At 50.2% G+C, this 18,308-nt stretch overlaps 6 protein-coding genes; 2 read left to right on the top strand and 4 right to left on the bottom strand.

Moving 5' to 3' along the window:
- Window positions 1-1,576: 1,576 nt before the first annotated feature.
- RCC_08344 (related to multidrug resistance protein) lies at window positions 1,577-6,501 on the top strand (the record flags this gene model as incomplete). XM_023773595.1 has 9 exons in its annotated part: window positions 1,577-1,703; window positions 1,776-1,858; window positions 1,917-2,690; window positions 2,754-3,033; window positions 3,120-3,353; window positions 3,413-4,672; window positions 4,761-4,884; window positions 4,959-5,030; window positions 5,094-6,501. The coding sequence occupies 9 exons, from the start codon at window positions 1,577-1,579 to the stop codon at window positions 6,499-6,501; spliced, it is 4,362 nt and encodes a 1,453-aa protein (XP_023629363.1).
- An 823-nt stretch (window positions 6,502-7,324) lies between these two features.
- RCC_08345 (related to Serine/threonine-protein kinase BUD32) lies at window positions 7,325-8,092 on the bottom strand (the record flags this gene model as incomplete). Its single annotated transcript, XM_023773596.1, has 1 exon — window positions 7,325-8,092. The coding sequence occupies one exon, from the start codon at window positions 8,090-8,092 to the stop codon at window positions 7,325-7,327; it is 768 nt and encodes a 255-aa protein (XP_023629364.1).
- A 941-nt stretch (window positions 8,093-9,033) lies between these two features.
- Window positions 9,034-10,329, bottom strand: RCC_08346 (uncharacterized protein; the record flags this gene model as incomplete). Its single annotated transcript, XM_023773597.1, has 1 exon — window positions 9,034-10,329. The coding sequence occupies one exon, from the start codon at window positions 10,327-10,329 to the stop codon at window positions 9,034-9,036; it is 1,296 nt and encodes a 431-aa protein (XP_023629365.1).
- Window positions 10,330-11,999: 1,670 nt separating this feature from the next.
- RCC_08347 (related to RNA exonuclease 3) lies at window positions 12,000-13,961 on the bottom strand (the record flags this gene model as incomplete). The annotated part of the gene is made up of 1 exon (XM_023773598.1): window positions 12,000-13,961. The coding sequence occupies one exon, from the start codon at window positions 13,959-13,961 to the stop codon at window positions 12,000-12,002; it is 1,962 nt and encodes a 653-aa protein (XP_023629366.1).
- A 709-nt stretch (window positions 13,962-14,670) lies between these two features.
- Window positions 14,671-16,172, top strand: RCC_08348 (related to lipase/serine esterase; the record flags this gene model as incomplete). XM_023773599.1 has 3 exons in its annotated part: window positions 14,671-14,717; window positions 14,789-15,106; window positions 15,179-16,172. 3 exons carry the CDS (start codon window positions 14,671-14,673, stop codon window positions 16,170-16,172), a joined length of 1,359 nt encoding a protein of 452 aa, XP_023629367.1.
- Window positions 16,173-17,430: 1,258 nt separating this feature from the next.
- Window positions 17,431-18,021, bottom strand: RCC_08349 (uncharacterized protein; the record flags this gene model as incomplete). The annotated part of the gene is made up of 1 exon (XM_023773600.1): window positions 17,431-18,021. The coding sequence occupies one exon, from the start codon at window positions 18,019-18,021 to the stop codon at window positions 17,431-17,433; it is 591 nt and encodes a 196-aa protein (XP_023629368.1).
- Between the last annotated feature and the right edge of the window lie 287 nt (window positions 18,022-18,308).

Raw genomic sequence — 18,308 nt, forward strand, 5'->3', positions numbered from 1 at the left:
CGTGATATGCTCTTTCGACCTCTTCAAGAATTAGATCCAAACTCCAGCCATCATACAACGCATGGTGAATCTCGAGGAAAAGCCGACGGGACAGTGTGCTGGAGGATGAGCTGATGAATGAAAGGCCTACAAGTCGCTCTCCAAGTCCCATTCGAAGCCGGGAATCTGGGCCGTCGTCGATTTTTTCCCTTTCTATCCACCGTAATGGGTCATCTAGGACGGCTTGCAGGAGAATGTCGCCTTGTGTTGTTGGTATACTAACGATCCTCGTCCGAAGAATACTGTTGGCGGCTGCGACTTTGTTCCAAGCTTGCTGCAGTCTTCCGAMGTCTGACTCCGTCTCGATATCAAAGGTAAAGCACGATACGTAGGCCCCTGGACTAACAGCCGTGATGGCCATTAACCCTTCTTGAAGAGGTGTGCATGGGATTAGATCGACGACCTGCGAAATCTTCACGCGGCAGAGTTGTACAGTATGAGCAATGGCCTCCGACTTGATGATGAACGGAGGAAGCAAAGAAAATGGATCCTCTCTCTTGGTTAGGCCATGGTTGCTAGTTCCAGGCGGCTCTGTGCATACTGAGAGATCCATCCTGTAGCGGCCTGACGGAGCAGTGTTAGTTGTCGATATAAACCATTGATGGCTCTGCAATGGTAGTATCTTAAAGGTAATGTGTGGTCACACAATTCTCAATGGCACACCCAGGCATCATTGCAATGGAACGTCCAATTTGTACCCGGAAATGGACCCAGCATACCCAGCACGCACCACGAAAAGCTCATGTACCGTCGGGGAAGCCACACCAGCCCTCCGAGCACCACCAGGTCAGTTAATAAAGGGAACTACATAACGTTAGACTCCAACGTTGTGTCGAATTCAACGACGAGGCATTCAGGCAATCCACTAAAAATACGCATCCCGAAGCGGTAATCCAAGACAATATCCACCAAACGGCACTTCTTCGCATTCTCGTTAAACGTGAGATGCATGCAGAGTACAAGACCAAGCATCAGCCTTGTGTAGCTTAACTGTCAATGACCTGGATGGTATCCACCTGCATATTCCCTTCTGCCAAACTCCTGCCAAGCCAAAAAGGGGGTCCAAGTCAGCATGCAACTCATCGCCACCTGCATGCAGATTAATAATGCGGAACGACCTCCCCGAGAGAGGATCATTACGAAAGACGGCATTTCAACTCCCGAGAGAGTGCATCCCGCTATACTCTATATAGGCAGCGCACTTGAGGTGGGAGTACATCCATCCGGGTTTGGCTGAGGCTATCATAGGAACCCGAGGTCTGCCTTGAGCCATAATTTGACCAAGATGAAACAAGACACGCCGCTAGAGCCACCACGAAACCCGGGTCTATCTGGACGTTGCACAGGAACCGAGCTCAGCTGATGTACCGTTGCAGATCAGAAGAATATGGGTTGGAATGGTTYGCAGTCCATACGCCAGATGAGAAGGGTGTTTTCCTTCTGGCCTCCTGAGATCTAGAGGCGGAATCTCTTCCATCCACGCTCATTCGAGGTTCAATTCTTCGTTCTGTGTTGGAACTTCCACCACTGCAGCAACATGCCTTGTACGCCAGTCGTCGAGGATAAATTCGGGCCCATTGTGTCCGACGCTTGCTTGAATGGCTTCGACTTCACCTTACTTTTCGAGGAGAAAATCCTGACATTTCTTCCACTACTGGTGGCTAGTATGTAGTAACCCCCCAAAAAAGAAATCTGCACGAAATCTCTAGAAGCGCTAATACGATGTTGACACGCAGGTCTATGGGCGATCCTTCGCATAGTCGTGCTTCGCCACAAAGCCGCCATAGTGTTCCCATCATTCCTCCTCCCAACTAAACTGGTGAGTTTCGGATATATTAGAGCAAACACAATGAGATCATAACTGACACAACCAGTAGCTTTGCTATGCCACATATGAAGGTCTTCAGATCGCGCTCCTAGCACTATGGGCTCCTAATGGCGTACCGCGAACACGATTCACCCTGGTATGCATCTCATTCAGCATAGTGATCCATGCCTTCTTGCCAGTAGTATCCTACCTTGAGCACACACGTTCCGTGCGGCCATCCACCATGCTCGTTCTCCATCTTGGTATCACTTCCATCCTGGATCTGGCCCGGACAAGGACCCTGTTCTTCACATCGCAAGGTGAGACGATTGCTAGAGTCAATCTGACAAGTCTGTTGGTTAAACTACTCATTCTGGGCTTCGAGTTGGTTGAGAAGCGAGGGATGTTAAGACCCGAATCCAAGACTGCCTCGTTGGAAGCTACGAGCAGTACTCTGAGCCGTGCCTTGTTCCTCTGGTTGAATGCGGTCTTCATCAAAGGCTTCCGCAGCTTGTTAACAATTAATACCCTGCTCCCACTCGACGATGAGATCCTCGCAGCTTCCGAACCATCAGCCATCACAACAAAGTGGAACAATCTTCGCCAACAAAAAGAAGAAACCCCAAACGATGACGACCTTTTATGGGTATTTGCACAGCATTTCAAATGGGCGGCACTCGCAGGCGTATTCCCTCGACTAGCCTACGCTGGATTTGCATTCGCCCAGCCATACCTCGTACAAAGCGTACTAGACTTCACCGCGGCGTCTCAAGGTCTAGAAAGCAACACTACCACCGCCTACGCGTTGATAGGAGCATACGCCATTGTTTATATTGGGATTTCAGTACGCATCACCATTCCCCTTGTATTTGAAGCCCACACTTTCCATCATCTGACGAGCTACAAGTTATCATACTCCGTCTATCAGCACAAGACCTACCGATTACTCACCATGGTTCGCGGGTCACTGGTCTCCATGATATTCGACAAGACGCTCCGCGCCGAGACTTCCACCTACAACAATGCAGAAGCAGTGACTCTTATGAGCGCGGATATAGATCGTATCACGGGTAGCATGCACATCATCCACGATTTATACGCCAGTGTGATTGAAGCCGGCATAGCACTTTGGTTCCTCTATGACTTTCTCGGGATTGCAATGGTGCCTCCTTTGGCATGGATGGGCAGTAAGCATGTCCGTTGAGAAAGAAAAAAAAAAGATCCCCTGAGAAATTTTCATCCCCAAAGGACTGACTGATGACTGTATGTGTAGTTTGTGTTGCAATCGGCATTCCCATTGCAAAGGCATCCGGGAACGCACAAATCCCCTGGCTGGAAGCGATAGAGGATCGTCTGGCGTCTACTGCCAAAGCTTTGAGCGCGATGAAGGCAATCAAAATGACGGGATTGATGGAGCATGTTCACTCGCTCATTGCTGCATCAAGGATTACTGAAATCCGAGCTTCAAGGCGTCATCGAGTGTTGAACATTTTCGTCTTTGTATCTTGTGAGTAGGCCTGTCATTGACATTATCAAAATTCATGACTGACTATGAATTTCGTCCAGCCTTTGCTTCTCTAGCCATGGCTCCAGTTCTAGGATTTCTGACGTACATATTGCTAGCCAAGTCTAGTGATCCTCAACGAACACTAACAGCAGGCGTTGCGTTTGGCGCCTTGAGTCTCTTTGAGTTACTACAGCAACCTGTCCAATATGCCGTGGACGGCATGGAAGATTTCCAGACGCTGGTCAATTCTTTCCGACGTATCCAGGAGTATCTCGTATCTCGGGATCGAGAGGACTACAGAACACTTCTTCCAGAGAGATATACGCCGCCGCACCCTGAAAAGGCCAAGTTGGATATGGTCGAATCTATGAACGCTTTCGACGCCGAAGATATCACAGCATGCTATGAAAACGAAGGCAAAACCATCCTAAAAGACTTGACATTTCGCATCCCACGAGGCCAGACAACAATCATCCACGGAAATATCGGTTGCGGCAAAACCACACTGCTCAAACTTCTCCTCGGAGAGATGCCTATCTTCTCAGGTTCCCTCAAGACAACCGACTCAAGAATAGCCTACTGCTCGCAAAAGGCATGGTGTAGCTGGGGCACCATCCGCAGCAACATCATCGGCAAGTCCATCTGGGACGAGAACTGGTATCAACAAGTCCTCTCCGCCTGTGCTTTATCCCACGATCTCGCACAATTACCCGAAGGCGAGCAGACGTTGATTGGCAATAGAGGTTCCCGTCTGAGTGGAGGACAACAATCACGCATCGCACTTGCTCGGGCGATTTATTCCCGACGACCAGTCATGCTATTGGATGGAGTACTCGAAGGTCTGGATCGAGCTACGGAACAGCACATTATAGAAACTGTATTTGGTACGGCGGGGATACTTACTAGAATGAACGCCACGGTCGTGCTGGCTACAACTTCTACCGATCACTTGAAATTAGGAGATCATATCATACCCCTGAGTACCGACGGGGGTATCCTAAAGCAAGACGCACAAATAACCGTCAAATCTAGCAATAGTCTCGACACGATATCGGAGGAGGAGGAGAAGGATACACCACACGTCGAAACTCTACCCGGTCCTACTACTACAACCCACGAGAAATTTTCAGATTCTGCCGACGACGACGACGACGAACAACAACTCCATCGTCTCCTGGATGACTTTGAAAAGGATGGAAATGCTCGAAAGACGGGCGACTGGCAAGTCTACCTCTACTACGCCCGTATAGCAGGATGGCCATTGATAACGCTATATTTACTCGCGTGTGCCGTTTTGGTTTTCGGCCTCACATTCCCCTGTAAGTCAAGCCCACCTTGTATGCGTGAGAGAGTGCATGAGTAAGCCTTGCAAGATGTTTTTTTGTGCTAATAAGATGACGGGAATAGCGCTATGGCTACAATGGTGGACGAATGCCAATGCCAAACATCCGAATGAGCGTATTCCTTATTGGATTGGTGTTTTTGCCGGGTTGGGGTTCTTGACGCTCGTTGGATGTGCAATCGCAGACTCGTATGTATTGTTGGGGAATCATTCTCATTCATTCATCCATTCCACATGGAGAGGGATGCTAATCTTTTCCCAAGGGTATTCAACTTACTCTTACTGCCGAAAACGTCAAAGAGATTCCACGAGCTATTGCTAGATACCACGATGCAGTATGGGAAATCCCAATCCTTTGTTTATTATCGATGAGGAAAAGCTGTGCTAATTGTAAACAGCGCATCAACCAATTTCCTCACCTCCACGGACGCAGGAACGACATTGAATCGATTCAGTCAAGACTTGGAGTTAATCGACAACGATCTCCCCCAAGCCATCAACCAGGCAATCTTCCAATTCATGTCAACAATCGTCACCGCAGCACTAGTATTTTCCGGTTCCGGATACATAGCAGCCGCGATACCCGTCCTCATCGTGGTGATAATCTTGATATCCCTCTTTTACCTACGAACATCCCGCCAAATGCGCCTCCTCGACATCGAAGCAAAAGCCCCTCTCTTCTCGCACTTCCTCGAAACGATCCACGGTATTGAATCCATTCGGGCATATGGCTGGACAGCAGAATACGCGGAACGGAATTTAAAAGCACTCAATAACTCCCAGCGACCTTATTATCTCTTATTCTGCCTGCAGCGATGGTTGACTCTGGTCCTGGATCTTCTCAACGCGGGAGTAGCCATTACTCTCGTGGCAATCGCCACCAATATCCACAATGGATCCACCGAGTTTCTCGGCGTGGCGCTCTTCAATATCGTCATCTTCTCCTCTACCGTGCAGAGTCTAGTGACTGAATGGACGCAAGTAGAAGCAGCTCTTGGAGCGATCAATCGGATTCGCGCGTATGAGCAAAACGTCCAGAATGAGAATCTTCCCGGGGAGAAGGGCAGTTTATCAAACGAGTGGCCAACGCAAGGCAGGATAGTGTTTGAGAATGTGCAGGCTTCGTACGACTCCCTAACCAACCCCATCCTGCGAAATATCAACCTTGTCATTGATTCCGGGATGAAAGTGGCCATTTGCGGTCGTACAGGGAGCGGCAAATCATCTCTAACAGGCACACTTCTCCGAACGGTGGATATCGACCACGGGAGAATTTCCATTGATAATGTAGACATCACCACAATACCGCGGGAAGAAGTGCGAAGGAGATTGAATACTCTCCCTCAAGAACCTTTCTTTCTCAGGGGCACTGTACGTGAGAATTTGGATCCCTATCATTCAGTCAGTGAGGAGCGTTTGATACACATTTTACAGAAACTCCATCTCTGGGAGAAAGCGATTGATGAGAATGGGGGCTTGGACGCCGACAYGGAAGATGTTCCACTCTCGCATGGACAACGCCAGTTATTCTGTCTTGGACGCTGTTTAGTCAAGGGTGGGAACTTGGTGATTTTGGACGAGGTGACGAGTGGCGTGGATAGTACGACTGCCAGTTTAATGCAGGGGGTGATTCGGGAGGAATTCGTCGGTCGAACGATTGTTGCTGTGGCGCATRAATTGCATGAAGTCCTCGACTTTGATCGAGTGGTTGTTTTGAATCGGGGGCAGATTGTTGAGGTGGGATGTCCGAGGGGGTTGTTGAGGGAGACTGGGTCGGCGTTTCATGCTTTGTACGAGGCAAAGTAGAGGGAAGGTAGTAGTACATATTATGATGGCATTCGTCTCCGATGAATGGTATGAAGCGATGATTGCCCAGTCAGTCCGTGACGACTTGAAGATCTGTATTGTTCAAAGGACGGTGGCTAGTCACTCAATTGACCAATCCATGTCATATGTTCACCATCTTGTAGCCACTTAGTACTTTAGATCTTCAGACAATCACTTCTCAACCCAGCATTTCACCATGTTTAATGTTAAGGAGTGGACGGATCGAAGGGCATACATATACCCCTTTCTCATCTTCCAAGAAAGAACAGTGATATCGGAGCGTTTCGTGCCCATCGTATATACACCCGCATTTTGAGAAAGAACAGGGATGGCTGCCTGCCTGCCTGCCTTGCTGGAGGGATTGAGATGGATGTCCTCCTTAGTCAGTTAAGATATGTCGTGTTCGATGCTAAAGACTCGAGAGGTATTAATCCCCCACGACAATATATACCTTACTCTGAGGTAGGAACAGTTCTCGAGGATTTCGAAATGGCAGGTAGGTGGGATGCGAGGCCATGGGATCCCTGGGGTTTGCTGTTGTGGGAGAAGGTGGTAGTTGGGAAGAGAATCCAGCAATTTGTGAGAGGATCCAGCAGTCTGTGAGAGGATCCGGCACTTTGTAAGAGAGTCCGGACATCATACTCATATCCACACAAAGTCTCCCAAAGGAAGGAAGAAAATCACGCCTCCCTTCTTCTTCCACCCAGCATAGAACGCGAGGCCAGGATTTCCCGACCATCATAACCTCATCTCATCTCATATCTCATATCATGTCATATCATCATCTCATAAACTCCACCAATCACCCAATCATACTCTTCTTCCTGCCCCTCATCCTCACATCCTCCAACCGCCTCAACACGCCCCTCCCCCACTTCCCACCAGCACCCTCCAAATACCCCTCCAAAACGACCCCAAACAGCCCCTCCTCTCTAGGATGCGTACTCCCAAACGCCCGTTCCAACACATACAAATCCACCGCCCGCTCCTCCTCCTGCACACTCTGCCCACTCAATCCAAAATCAATCACCACCACCTCCCCCTCAAACCCTCCATCATCAACATTATTCCCCCTCAGCATAAGATTACTAGTCGTGAGATCCCCATGTACAATCCCCAAAGAATGCAACGTGGCGACGGCGATTCCAATTCTTCTCATCATGGATTTCAACCCTTCCTCTTCATTATCCTCCTCCCTTCCATCCCTCCGTCCTCGAATAACAGCCTTCACAGTCCTCCCCTCAATCCACTCAAGTGCCAACCACCCATTTTCCCAATCCATGCCCAAAACCGCAGGAACAGAAAACAGCTGCCGGGTCTGCCCCGTCGTCAAACTTTGGGATAATTTCACCAAAACGCGCGATTCAGCTAGGATGCGTTGTTTGGTGAGACGTTTGTCGAGGAGTGGGTGGCGCCAGAGTTTCGAGGGGCGGATTTTCAAGGCGCAGGGTTCGGTCGGGTTGTTGGGGGAGGTGGTGTGGTAGAGGAGGGATTCGGCGCCTTGGATTATGAGGGTGAAGGGGGAGGGGGAGGTGGAGAATGGTGGGGGGAGGGGGTGTTGAGGGGTCATTTTCTTGAGAGCCCTAGGTTAGGGTGTCGTTGTTGGTTGTTAATGTTGTTGTTGTTTAATATCATTAATTTTGACGGTGATGATCAAGTCGCATTCACGGCAGAGGTTCGGGTGGGCTGTTCCACGATAATGCTCGCGATAAGGTAGGTAGCTGAATTATTCGCACAAAATAATTGAAGCCCTAGAGAGAGTCAATATGTCTTGTGAAATACGTCTGCCTAGTCGTGCTGTTATTGATGTTATCGTTGTTATAGAGAAGTCTAACATCTTCAGCTGCTCCAAGTACCCTCAAGGCGGCAATCTTCAATTTCATCAGCCCTTGTTCCATCTTCTTCTATTCTTGTTCCATCTTCTATGCTTATTCCATCTTTTATGCCAGTCACATGCGAGTACTAGACATTTATGCAGTACGGTTCCATCCTGTATTATTATACCCATCACATGCGAGCACTCAAAATTCAAGGTAAACAGTTCGGTTCCATCCTTTCTACTTCTTCCACCATCTTCATGCCTACCTTATCACATGCGAGCACTAGACATTTATACAGTACGGTTCCATCTTTCATACCCGTCACATGCGAGCATTATCATCCATACAGCACACAGTACAGGCTTGATTATACGAAAGATGTAGACAATTTCCCAGACTTCCACTGCAGCCAAGATAATCATATGATTTCAATTCAATTCAAGCCAAGAACAAACTCCTCAATCGCCATTTTAWTGGGGTATCGCAAAGCAGTCCGCATGCTACATAACAAGAACGAACAAACAAACAAACATCCATCCATCCATCCATCGGTAGTACCCCCRCAATAAACAAGATGCTCCCACGCTTCTCCCCCAATCCATAACTCCCAAGGTGTAAAAGACGTCGTCATCAAACATTGCAACTGGACTGCTTCTTCCATCCTCACCATTCCCCTCCCCGTCAATCCTCATCAATCCTCCCAAATCGTCTCCAAGTCCAAATCCGCCCTCCTCTCCCCTCCACAAACACTCCACCTCTTCCTTTCCCTCCCCAGCACACCTCTCAATCTTCCCGCACCACCTCCATCGAAGGAACTCCTGCGACTTCCCTCGGCATCCGCAGCAGCAGCTTCCCTCAACTTCTCCACCTCCTCGGCTTCCTTCATCTCGATCTCCTCTCCGGCGTCTTCAATCGTCTCCAGCGAGCTGATGCTCGGCGAGCGACTTCGCGACATCCAACTGGTAGGTGTGCTGGACAGACTTGCACTGCTGGAGGTCGCCGAGGGATATGCTTCGTTGGAGTAGTAGCGTTGAATGGGTCCGAGTTGTGGACTGCCTCGCTCACTCCCATCTGCACTCCCAGCGTAGTTGGCGCTGCCAGTATGACTACCAGCATAGTTGATGCTACCAGCATAATTGTTGGTGGAAGGAGTGGACACCGCATTTGTAACGCTGTGAAGAGGACTAGCAGGTCGACTTCTTCGCAAACTCCCCGAAGAAGAGCGAGCGAGAGGGATCAGAGGGCGGGAGAGAGGGATATTCAACGCGACATCTTCTTGAATGCTGGGAATTCCCGAACCCTCCCAACTTCGCGGGGAGCGGGGTCGAGGATGTTCTTCCCCGAATGGAGAGCGTTGTCGTGTGGGTGGTGTTCGCAGTCCCGCGGGGTGGGTTTGTTGCGCGGCGTGTTGGGGAGTGAGATAGTCGGCACTGCGCGTTCGCGCCATGGGTGGGGCGGCCGAGGCCGAGGGTGAGTTGGAGAAGAGGACTGTGCCGTCGGAGCGGGATCGCAGGTGGGAGCGGGGAAAGAGCGATCTTTGTTGCGGATGGGAAGTGGGAGAGGGTTGTTGCTCCACGTGTCGGTCGGCGGGTGGAGGTTTATGGAGAAGGCGTCGAGGGAGGACGAGATTGTGGGTGATGATGGGTGGTGGTTGTTGTTGTTGTTGTAGTGCTGGTTGCTTGACTTTTCTGGCGGGTGTGGGTGTGTTTGGTGTCTGGTGCGCAATTACTTCCTCTTCTTCCTCGTCTTCTTCTTGCTCTTCCTCGTCGTCTTCTTCCTCTTGCTCTTCTTCTTCCTCCACTCCCTCCGTCACATCCTCCTCCTCCTCTTCCGCCGTTCCATCATCCTCCGCGCGACGTGCGTCATATCGCCTGGTGCCTGTTTCGCCGAGACCCTGCATCTCCCTGTCCTTCTCCATCGGTCTCTGTCTCTGCAGCAGCACCTTCTCCCGCCCCTTGCCGCCGTGGCGTTTCTGCCCTTCCGGCATCGTGACTCGAGGGGAAATCAGACTCATCCCTTCCAATACAATYCCTTCCTGCCTTCTATCTTCCGTCCGATCTGAGACGGCGACAATTTCCCTCCCCCAGAACCAGCTGGTTGGTTGGTAGTGGAAGAGAAGGACAAGAAACGAGTTGAAGAGCTGTAGTGTAGTGTGGAGTTAAGTGAAGCGAACGGAAGCGAAGACCAGAACAAGACCAGAACAAGGCAAGACAAGGCAAGGCCCAAGGGTGACTTTGGGCAGCCACAATCAAATCAGTAAATGAATTCGGGGGAGGAGGGGAGAGAGAGATGATTTGATCGCCCGCTATTCTGCCCGTAAGGTAGGTAGGTTGGCTCCGGCGCAGGGTGCAGGTGCAGGTGCAGGTGCAGGCGCGCAAGTGCAGGGGCAAGGTCCACAAAACCCCAACCGGCCAAGCAATGTATATAGGTAATCCCTGCAAGGAGAACAACAGCCCGATGGAAAGTATATATAAGGTAATAAATACTTCGTACGCGTGTTGGAGTACTGTTTATTAATCCACACCCCGCGCGACGGATAAAAGCTATATATATATATATTTATATATTTAACACGAACAACGGGCATGTCTACCAAACTCATCACCTGATCCGATCATTCGTAGTACCTACTACATGTGCACCTTACCTAGGTACTCTTTACCTTGGGTGGGTACCTTAGATGATTACCAACGGCCAACCCGTCCATCCGTCCTTCGTTTCACATGACCACCATGCCCACATGAACCTAACGGCGGAAAATTCGGGACATGATGAAAAGCCTTCCACTCTTTCTCGGTTCATCGATCCGTACCTTACCTTACCTAGCTCTAGTTCTTCCATGGCATGGGTGGATTCCCCGAATAGGGTAAAGCGAATCGACAATCGACAATCGATCGGAAGGACATAACAAAGYTTTTCAAAAGTTTGGTTCACACCCGTGGACAACTCATAACTTCATGTGACTCCACCTATATCTATACCTATACCTATACCCCCACTCCCATTCTCCATATCCACCTCCAACTATCCACCTCTACCTCCCACTCCACCTCCCACTCCACCTCCACCTCTACATTAAAAGAAAGCTAGTCTGTCTTACCTAGGAACTGGAAAGTATACCTAGCCCGCAAACAGGAATCGTGCACGCCAAGGACATAGAGACACGGAGGCTTTTTTCATCCAATACCACCCATGCGCGAACTCCATTCTGTTGTCTGTCGATGATTTTGATGCGGAAACGGATCGGACTTCCAGCTCAGTCTTCCCATATGCAGGAATGGGGCTGTATGTATAGTAGGTAGACTCACTACTCCACATGACCTCTATAAAACTCTCACTACCATTCCTACTCCCACCTCCCACACCTACTCCACAGATGAAAATGCAAAAACAAAAAACAAAAACAAAAGGACTGGAGGATATGTTTGATGCAATGTGACTATGATGATGAAGGCTATGATGATCATTGATGGTGGTTTTAGTAGACCACTGCAATAATACATGACCTGATTCCCGATTTGTGAAAGTAGAGTAGACCTCATCAGAAATCACCCTCGTCGATAACGAGAGGAACATCATCATATCATACTACTCCCTCCTCACCACCACGACCACTCTCCCCTCGAGAATGAGAGAAACATCATCATCATCATCATCCTACTTTGCCACACCCTCCTCCCCAACATCACCACCGCCACCACCACCACCACCACTACTCCCCTCACCCACATCCTCCAACAAATCAGCCAATTTCCTCTTCCCTCCCCCCTCCGCCCAAGCAGGATCCTCAACCCCATCCCCATCCGGCCGCACCAATCCACCCTCGTCAATCTTCCACCCCTCCACCCTCAAAGCCTTCCACTTCTCTCCCACCTTCCACCTGACCAAATCTCCCGTAGCGATCGCGTCTTCCTTGGAATCGTGACCTCCCACTCCAGATTGGATCGCGCGGCCGAGATATCGCTGACTCAACATTCGAAGGCCAAGTCGCATGGGGAGTCCCTTCGAGTGGGCGAAGAGGAGAACGGTGTCCACAATGGTGGGATGACAGAGTCGGACGGTGTTCAAGTCATTGTCGATGGCGTGGCCCATCAAAGGGGTGCTGGGAGTGAGATATTCACACATGAGGTGGCGTGCTTTGGCCGGTCCCTCGACTACTGGGATCTTGCCGTTCGAGTAATCTTCAGGGTAGACGCCGGAGAAGCGGGAGTTGAGGTCGATAATGGCACCCAGAGGTCGGACGAGTACATCCACAAGTTCTTCGTGCTCGGGCCAGGATAGTGCTGTCAGACGGATTAACTCGAGTCCGAGGGAGGTGTAGCCCATCTCGCAATCGAAGACCACCGCCTTGATTTCTTTCCCATTCAGTGGAGAGCGGCGGGGTGTCGGGTTCTCCGGAGTGACAATAAAAGGACAGACAGCCGCCAGTCTCGCTGGAGAAGTCGTCTTGAAGACATGCTCCTCATTCTCCGCGCAGCCGGGAGTTCCAATCGTCTCATTACAACACGGGTGAACCTTTGCTTTTAGCGCCTCGCCTTTGTTGGCTTTTGGAGGTTGTATGGGACGATTGGGATGGAATTTGCAAATTCCCCCTCCTGTCAACAAACCCGTCTCGGAATTGCGGTCGGGGAAGACTTGAAATCGCGCGGCGCAGCGATCGCACTCTTCATAATTGCGGCTGGCTTCTACCGCCTCAGCTGCGATTGACGCTTCGCGCGGGGTTGGTGGCGTCGGAATATAGCCATGAGGTTGTAGGGTGGACTGGTCGGTGACGACCAGGTGCGGCAAAATCAATATCTCCTGCTCGAGTTCGAGCCCGGTGTTGATGACCTTTTCCTCACTGGACTTATTCTTCTTCTTCGGCATTGTCGAGTCTTTTGTTCGAATCGCTTGAACTTGTTTCGTCCAATCCTCTGTCGAGATCTTCTTCAGAGTGGAGATTCGTTGCTTGATGATGTTTGGGTAGACTTTGGGCTGCTCGCGGACCACCTTTTCCTCCTCGTCAAGCGCGAGCTTAATCAGCTCCTGCTCAGGCAGAAACATGACACCCTCGAGACCCCCCGCGTCACCAACTTGCTTGTTAAGACGCACCATCTCGGCGTGGAGGTGTTTGATGAAGAGAGAACGCTTCGCATGTCCGACGGGATCGTTGGGGATCAAACGAGGATTGAGAGTCTCAATCTTGACTGCTGAACTGGATGGAGGTGCAGCTGAAGATGCGACTTTTCCCGATGCTGCTACCGCTTTGGAGGTTTGTGGGGGCGAAACCGGCTTGACAAGAGTCCGAGGTGGATGCAACAATGTTGAAGATGTTGATGAATGTGAACTGGAAGATGAAGACGAGGCCGATGGTCGAACAGCTGCCAGTTGAGATCGAATCATGTCAGCTCTGCTTAGAGGCTTGTCGGCGAGAGTGTTGTAAGTGATTTTTCGTCGCTTTGCCGCTGGCTCGACTACATCATTGGATGGTGGCGGGGGGGCAGGTACGACGGCAGCGGGTGGAGGCTGTGTGGCGGCCAATTCTGGGGCATCATGCGAGTAGATGCAGTGAGTGAGTTTGCAGTTGGCCCCTGCAGGACACGCAATGCCCTTGAAGAGATTGGTGGTGGAGAACAGCATGTCGAGGGTGGATGAGAGAGAGCAGAGAGCAGAGCAAGCCGCTGATGGATGTTGGGATGAAATGCTGTGAGGGTTGCTCCCGACAGATCCACTGCCACGAGATGAGCCGACAATCGCAATGAGGTGAGGTGAGGTGATGCACAAATCATGAGCGGAAGAGCGAGGACGAAGAAGGTAAGTCGAAGCTGGGGATGGTTTGTTGAATGAGCACAATACGAAACCATATGGCAATGATAGCCTGCTCGTGCTTACCGACTGGCTGAAGCTGTGATACTGTACAGCGACACTCCCTCCGAGAGATTGTGTGCACACGCTTGGATGTGCGTGGGAGGTCTGATGGCCTGCGGGAGGCAGAGCTTGCTGTTTCCGGTAAGTGGAAGGGATGAAAGGCTCATGATGAGGTGGATAGTGTCGAGTCACGTGAAGCGGAACGGGCCCTCGGACCCGATCAACCACCGATCAGCCCTAACCGCAGCCGCAGCCGCAGCCGCATCCGCAATCGGACTTGAGCATTCCGCCGGCCGATATGTCGTCGTCATCGCGTGCGTGCATAAGTAAGTCACTTTGGGGTTTGCGCGACGTGGGTTGCTGGCGGYGGCAAGATAGTCCTTCGTGTGCAATTTCCCTCCCGCTTCTACAGGATATCGATCGACGGTCGTTGAGAGAGAAAAAGGTCTCCTCACAGTCAGATCTGACCGATTGTACAATCATGGCATCGACCCAAGGAGCGGACCATCTCGCGATTCTCGTTCACGGGTAGGCAAGCATCACCATGGACATTATTGCAACATGCACGTAGATATTATATTGACGCCTCGGGATGGTAGACTTTGGGGCAACCCTTCACATCTCAACCACCTGCGAGAACGTCTTCGGCGGCAATATCCGGCCGACAAGCTGCACATTCTCGTGGCCAAGAGCAATGCCGACAATCACACGTACGATGGAATCGAGGTGGGAGGCGAGAGGATTGTGTATGAAGTCGAGCAGGAAATGGAAAGATTAGAGGCCGAACAGGGCACCAGCATCAAGAAGATTAGCATTACAGGATACTCTCTGGGAGGATTGGTGGCTCGTTATGCCGTGGGCTTGATGTACTCTTCTGGTCTGTTTGATCGAATTGAACCGGTCAACTTTACAACTTTGTGGGTGAAAGAAACATTTCATATCTATCTTGAATGGATGGACGGACGGACTGACTGACAGATCATCTCCAGCGCCACGCCTCATCTGGGAGTCCGAACGCCCACAAACAGCTACCGATCGTACATGTTCAACTACATGGGAGCTCGCACTCTCTCCACCTCGGGCCAGCAAATGTTCCTCATCGACACCTTTCGTGACACCGGCCGCCCGCTCCTCTCCATCATGGCCGATCCCAACTCCATCTTCATCAAAGCTCTGAAGCAATTTCGCAACAAATGGATCTATGCCAACACCGTCAACGATCGAAGCGTGCCCTACTACACCGCCATGATGTCCGCCACCGATCCCTTTGTCTCCCTCTCTGCCATCACTCCCCACTTCCTCAACCCACAACCCGAGCCCGGAAACGTCATTCTCGACCCCGACCACTACGTCYCCCCCAAAAGAGGAGGTATCCCTCCAAGCCAATGGCACGGCGCAATGACCACCCTTCGCACCCTCCCCGTCTATTTCGTCCTCGCAGCACTCACCCCTTTGGCCGTCCCAGCTTTCATGCTCAACGCCGCCTATCAAACATTCCGCTCCAACCAGCGACTACGCCACCACGAATCGGGAAAGGCATTCCAATTGGATCGATATCGCGTCAAACTGCTGGAAGAAGCACAGGCCGTACAAGATCGCGTCGTACAAAACCTCGCCAACGATGAGGCGGAAGCATATCTTCCCACTCCCCCTCCCGAGTCCTCTTCCTCCTCATCATCAAAATCATCAGAATCATCCATTAACAAACCCACAAGCGAGGAGGATGCAGAACTCCAACGCACGAAATCGAGACAAGAAGGTGGCAGCAAGGACGACGAGGCATCTCCCTTCCCGWCGCTGGCGTTGCAAAAGGAACAGTTTGAAATGATTGAGAATTTGGATCGAGTAGGTTTCGTCAAGTTTCCCGTGCATATCATGAAGGTCCGACACACGCACGCCGCGATTGTGGTGCGGATACAAAAGGAGAGTTTTGATGAGGGTAGGGTCGTCACTTCACATTGGGTGGAGAGGTTTCAGTTGTGATGGGATTGTATCGTTGTAGAATGGAGAGAGAGAGAGAGAGAGAGAGATGGGGGAGATGTACGGATGGGGTGTTGGAGATGGATATTCTGGCTTCGAGGAGATTTAAGACTTACAATGTTGTGGTTTGGAGGAGATTCAAGACTACAATGCGGGGGGGTTTTTGGGAGAATAGAAGGCTGCATTGCGATGGAGTTTCTTGGATACATTTTTCAGATCATTCATGTTGAGCGATTAATTCATTGATTTCAGCGATGAGTCGACACTCCCACTCCTTCCTTGCATTATTGTCTATTTCATTCATTTCAAGCAAGCAAAGCCTACTAATCTCCTTTACTCCGTCCGGTAGGATTATCCTCGTACTACTCTACTCTACTCTCTCTCTCTCTCTCTCTCCGTCTCTCTTATTAAAAGTAGCTCTCGGATAGCGAGCGAGTACCTATGTAGGTACTTACCTAGTATAGGAGGAATTCTAGAGTAGAGTGAGTTTTTCAATCAAGTGATAATAAGGTAATGTAGACTTCTTTCGGCCGAAACGTCTCCCCCTTTTAAAAGTACGGCCCGTACGAAAGACCTAGCTACATGTATAGTTCGGTTTAATGACGACGACGACGACGAGAATATACTAATCGTACTTGAGGTTGATTTTATATAGATTGGGTACAAGTTACGATAACAAAATTTCAGCCAGTCGAAGTAGGTAGACAATATATATATAGTATATATATATATATATACATTCCACATCTACAATGTATCCCACCACCCTCGACATCAACCCCCTCGAAGATTTTCCAATCACACAAACAAACCAGTAATATTAAATCTCCCGATCTGGTTAGAAAGAATACTTGTATACCAAACATCATCACCAGGTCCATAATTAACAGCAACATCAACAGCAGGTAGCAGCAGCTCGCCGAGAAGACCAAGAAGTTTGATATTGGAAATACTGATTGGGATTTTCGTATAACTATATACTCGAGCGTCTTGGTATCCAATCGCGAGAGGATGTTGCGGTCCAGAGCACTAATCCACACGCCTCCGTATTTGTCCAGTGTATTTTCCGCACCGGCGAGTCCGATTTGATTCGTGTGGAAGATTTCAATTTCTTTCGTGAGGGTGCTGATGCGTCCCAAACCATTCCCACTTCCGAGTGCAAAGTACATGTAGCCATCGTGTTCCGCTCGGATGACTGTTGGGCTTTGAAGTAGTTCTGGTAGTGCATACTCGTTGATGGTTTTGGTCGTCGGGTTGAAAGTCAGGATTTTTTGTTGACGTTGAATTCGACAATATATACTAGACCATCCGATGCAACTAGGACTCCTAATGGAAGGGATAATGGGGTGAGTACGTAATAAGACTCGAACTTCTCCGTTGCAAAGGAGAAGAAGGAGAAGGGGTTTGCTGTGGTGGATGTCACGTAGATGTCATCCTCCGCGGTGTCGATGTCATTCAGGAAGACCAAGTTGTCGAGAGGATCGGTGGGTGTGATTTGGAAGACGTCAATCTTCTTCGTCTTCTCGTTGATGCGAAGAAGTTGGTTGCGCATACCGTTGGCGGCGTACAAGTTCCCATCCGCACCGCGACGGATCACGCAGGAGAAGGCGGTACGGTCCGTAAATGATTTGAAAAGCCCTGGAAGTTCAATCGGATGGTCATCAAGTGGAGTTGTGAATGGGATAGGGTACTCCTCGAAAGCTCCAGTGTGAGGATGCATTCTGAAAATGACATTGTTCAAAACACCTTCACCCCAAAGAGCACCGTCATGACCCTCGACCAAGTCGCAGGGGCCGGTAAGCGGGGTGGGGAGGTCGTATAACTTGAAGCGGCTGTCATCTACTTTTTCCATCAGAGAGCGGGACTCCCAGTGCGTCCCGGTTGAGCTGAAAGAGGAGAGCTGTCGCTAGGATGGCGGCACGCATATTGATTGTGTGGATGAAACAACAGTGAGATTGATGAGACCAGTATATATTGTACCCGCCAACGCAAGACTTTCAAATACTCAAATGGTTGGATTGTCAAAAAACCATCGAGGGGCGGAGGAATGTTGCCCCGTTGCTATTCACTCAATTGGGCAAGCGCGACGTGGAGATGTCGTTAGCATCCAGTGATGCAAGTCCAAGGCAGTTCAAAGCG

The sequence above is a fragment of the Ramularia collo-cygni genome (assembly GCF_900074925.1).
Source record: "Ramularia collo-cygni strain URUG2 genome assembly, contig: RCC_scaffold14, whole genome shotgun sequence".
Taxonomy (NCBI): Eukaryota; Fungi; Ascomycota; class Dothideomycetes; order Mycosphaerellales; family Mycosphaerellaceae; genus Ramularia; species Ramularia collo-cygni.